The 4,487-nt window shown below is 40.7% G+C and overlaps 1 protein-coding gene across 1 annotated transcript; it reads left to right on the forward strand.

Moving 5' to 3' along the window:
• Positions 1–1,100: 1,100 nt before the first annotated feature.
• LOC149021859 (protein NUCLEAR FUSION DEFECTIVE 4-like) lies at positions 1,101–3,400 on the forward strand. The gene has a single exon (XM_089147200.1). It carries the CDS (start codon positions 1,350–1,352, stop codon positions 3,108–3,110), a length of 1,761 nt encoding a protein of 586 aa, XP_089003326.1. The 5' UTR covers positions 1,101–1,349; the 3' UTR covers positions 3,111–3,400.
• The last annotated feature ends 1,087 nt before the right edge of the window (positions 3,401–4,487 follow it).

The raw sequence follows: 4,487 nt of genomic DNA on the forward strand, positions 1-4,487 counted from the left end.
GTCTTTCAAAATTCTGACATCAGGTCTATGCATTAAATTCAGAAAATGGTTCTGTAAACAGACCTGTATGTGATACTGACACTAAAACCATGTACAGAAGTTTGTTTCACGAAAAAAAAAATGCCCATAGTTTTAAATATTGAATGCGTGCAAAGAAGGCAAATACATTACTATTCACCTTCCATATGGGTCTGTTCAACTCAAGTTTCGATCTATACAGATTTTGCTAAGCTGATGATATGTCTATGATAGTGATATCTGTGGTGCCCAATATTGGATAGACACCACAATGCCACATGATTTCAAAAAATGTATAGTTTTACCAATTGTAAGTGAAATAAATCGATTTTTTCATCGAAAACCAAATCATTCTCCTGTGTGGTTGAGATTTAATGGAGTTTATATGGACACCACCACATCAGAGGTACTAGCCTAGCAAAATTAATTCCATCCTCTACCCAGGAGAGTAGATAATTATGCTCCCTTCATTGTCTCTCCGTCACATCTTTAAGAGAAGGTCTAGGGATTCTAGTGTATTCAATACTCAAAATGAATTTTTTTAAAAATATTTATTTAATAAAAAAAATATATGAAAAAAAGTACAATCCTCTAAAGACCAGATGATATCGTTCCACCGCACAGCGATTTGACCCAAGTCAATTTTCCACATGTTCATCGTCATATCATATTCAATGATGCTTTCGGACCCCAACGAGAAAAAAGAAGCCAAAAGTGAAGGAAAAAACTACGAGTAAGATCCACAAAGTCCACTCATGGTGTGTGAGTTCACGAGGAAAATACCAAACCTTCTGTGACCACCACATGTTTGTTTGTGTCACGGGGGGCTTGTGGACTGGGTGAGCTCATAAGCTCATATTGCAAATATAGGATCGCTGTTGCCGGCAATACCGCTGATAATCCCTGATAATCCTAATCATATAATACTATTATCATATGAAGTGGGTTATCATGAAAGAGATTAATTAGTTACTTACTTAGAACTTAACTAATTAGTGCTAATTTAGACACTCTGTTTCCTACTTAAGGCACTAACAGATTTAGAATGAGAACAACATCATATATTAACACAATTGGGCGAAACCATCACAGACGTTCTACCCTTTCCGTTTCTTCCGTTAACTCTCTTTATCTCTCTATATCTCTCTATCTCTCAGAGGATTAAATCGACACACCTGTCTCGCGATTTTCTCTACAACGTCCGTACATGGATAGCTTTGAAATTCTTTTGATTTAAGTTCCTTTCTTCGTCAAAGAGGAGACAGACGTGCTGTGACTGTGACTTGGGTGATTGTTCGGTGTGAGAATTGGGTTCGGATCAGTGCGGGACGATGGGGGCGATTGGGAATGATGGCGGGGGATTTGCTGCCCACATGGTGCGTGGGAGATGGTTCATGGTGTTTGCTTCGTTCCTGATCATGGCGGGAGCAGGAGCTACTTATCTATTCGGGATCTACTCTAAACAGATAAAAAAATCACTCGGCTATGATCAGACAACCCTTAATATACTGGGTTTCTGCAAGGACCTCGGTGCCAATGTGGGAGTTTTATCTGGCCTGATCGCTGAGGTTACTCCTACCTGGTTCGTCCTCTTGGTTGGTGCTACCCTCAACTTCGTCGGCTACTTCTTCATATGGCTGGCTGTCTCTGGCAAGATCGCCAAGCCTGCCGTTTGGCAGATGGGCGTTTTCATATGTATTGGTGCCAATTCTCAGAACTTTGCCAACACAGGAGCTCTCGTCACCTGCGTCAAGAACTTCCCCGAAAGCCGAGGCATCATGTTGGGTCTGCTCAAGGGATATGTGGGACTCAGCGGAGCCATTATGACCCAGATGTATCTGGCAATCTATGGCGACGACGCCGTATCGCTCATCCTCCTCATCGGCTGGCTTCCGGCATTCATTTCCGTCATTTTCGTCTACATAATCAGAACAATAAAGGTGGTTCGTCAGCCCAATGAAACCAGGGTCTTCTACCACTTCCTCTACGTCTCCATCGCTCTTGCTATCTTTCTCATGGCCATTACCGTTCTTCAGAAGCAGATCGCTTTCACCCACGGCGCTTACATCGCCAGCGCCACATTCGTTTGTATACTTCTCTTTCTCCCCCTCGGCATTTCTATTCGTGAAGAATACGCCCTCTGGATCCTCAAGAAACAGCCCATCGACCCTCCTTCCAGCATCGCCGTCGTCAAGGAGTTGCCGCCCGTGATGGTGGAGGACCCTAAAAATACAGCGGCGTCAGATTCACCTTCACCTTCCAAGGACAAAAAACCCAAGGGCTCCGGCGGCTGGAACATCTTCAGGAAGCCAGACAGAGGCGAAGATTACGGAATCTTGCAAGCCCTCCTGAGCATCGACATGATGATTCTGTTCTTGGCGACGTTTTGCGGACTTGGTTGCTGCCTCACGGCGATTGACAATCTGGGTCAAATTGGAGAATCTCTGGGCTACCCAACTCGCGTCATCAGCTCCTTCGTATCACTGGTAAGCATATGGAACTACTGCGGAAGAGTTTTCGCCGGATTCTTCTCGGAATACTTGCTGGTGCATAAGAAATTCCCTCGGACTCTAATGATGACGCTCATCCTTGCCCTGTCCTCCGTGGGCTATCTCATCATTGCCATCCCTTTCCCAGGGTCCCTGTATGTAGCTTCCGTGATCGTCGGATTCACCTTCGGTGCCCAATTGACGCTGCTCTTCGCCATCATATCAGAGCTTTTCGGACTCAAATACTACTCCACATTGTTCAATTGTGGCCAACTGGCTAGCCCATTAGGGTCTTATATCCTCAACGTAAAAATCGCAGGGAAGCTTTACGATAGGGAAGCCTTGAAGCAACTAGCACTGAAGGGCCTTGATAGATCTTCAGTGAAAGAATTGACTTGTTTAGGGCCTCAGTGTTACAGACTTTCCTTCATAGTACTAGCGGCGGCGTCCGCCTTTGGAGCATTGGTTTCATTCATTCTGGTTATGAGAACGCGAGAGTTCTACAGGAGCGATATCTACAAGAAGTTCAGAGAGGAACCAGAGGTGGCGGAGAAGCAGATCGCACTGACATCGACAGCTGCCGGCGACGTAGAACGCCGGTAATTAATTAAGGCCGAGACAAAACACAAAAGGGGGATGCGTTCCTGCTTTCTTTGTTTTTCTTTTTAGTTTGTCTTATGAGGCATATCGGTTTGGTGTTGATACCGATGGGCAAATTGGTCCGGGTTTGGTGATAATTTTATGATACAAACCAAAATAACGTTTCGTTTCGCCGATAATCTTGAAAAGGTGATCGGTTTCATAATTGTACCATGAAATGTAATTGGTCCTTCCAACAAAAAAAATAAAAAAATTCAGGTTAAAAGATATTACTCGCATATCTACGTTTGAGAGAATCATGTTTGCTTATTTGCTTCCCAAAAACAAATTGAGTTACTGAGATGGGGTACCTTCATACATTTTGAGAGGCCTATGGTAGTTGGATTATATTTTCCAGCAAACTTATAGATGCCTGAAATGAAATGAGTTCATCTTCAACAAATAAGAGACAACTCATATATAATTCACTCATCTTCCACTAGCATCAAGTTCAATTGGTTTTATTCTGGAAATCAACAAACTAATTTTTGTAAAATACGATATTGTATAAATTGTTTAATCATCCGAACCCTAATATTGAACAAGAAGTCACAAATCTCAAACTTCTACCATCTTAGAACATCGTGTACAAAGTCTAAACTATAGCTTATTCATAAGAGGAAAACACACAATAAAACTAATTAACAAGAAGACCATGAAAACGTTCACTTTAGAATCATTTATACCAAAGAAGTACAGACCTAGATCCACAAAGCTCTCCTTTGTTTCTTAATGGTATTTTCAAATGAGTTTCGGTGACACTATGAAAGAGTTAACAATGCCTAATTATACAAACCAAAAGGAGTTGAATTATTAGTAACATGGTCATACATAGAGTGGTATTTGTGGTATGTTTGACGTTTTTTTGAGATGTCTCTATCATTAGGCTAAAATGTAGAGAGAATTAGTGAAATTCTCACTAAACATTTTTTATTGAATCATATTATTAAACATAGCTACTAGTAGACAATGGAGTCCCCCATAGATTGGTGGTTGGGATAAGAAGTATTTTGTAGACACTAGGCATAAATGGATAAACAAAACTACCAATTGAATCTACATTCATACTTGTTTGGGATAATTCAAATTTATCCCAAAACTAATGAAATATGGATATGATAATCTTTTCAATATATTAATCAATCATTAATCCATATCCATTGATGATAATATGTATTAATGTTAAAAGGATAATAAGATATCAAAAATCTAAATGAATTGAATGTAATAATGTATATGTAACAATGCCATTATTTGATTCATTTCCATTTCTAACATTATTTGGAATATTGACCCAGTATGTGATCGATGAGGCGATTTACCTCAACACTCTCTTACTTA

The sequence above is a fragment of the Hakea prostrata genome, chromosome 3 (assembly GCF_041222555.1).
Source record: "Hakea prostrata isolate BN-2017 chromosome 3, UWA_Hpros_2, whole genome shotgun sequence".
NCBI classification, from domain to species: domain Eukaryota; kingdom Viridiplantae; phylum Streptophyta; class Magnoliopsida; order Proteales; family Proteaceae; genus Hakea; species Hakea prostrata.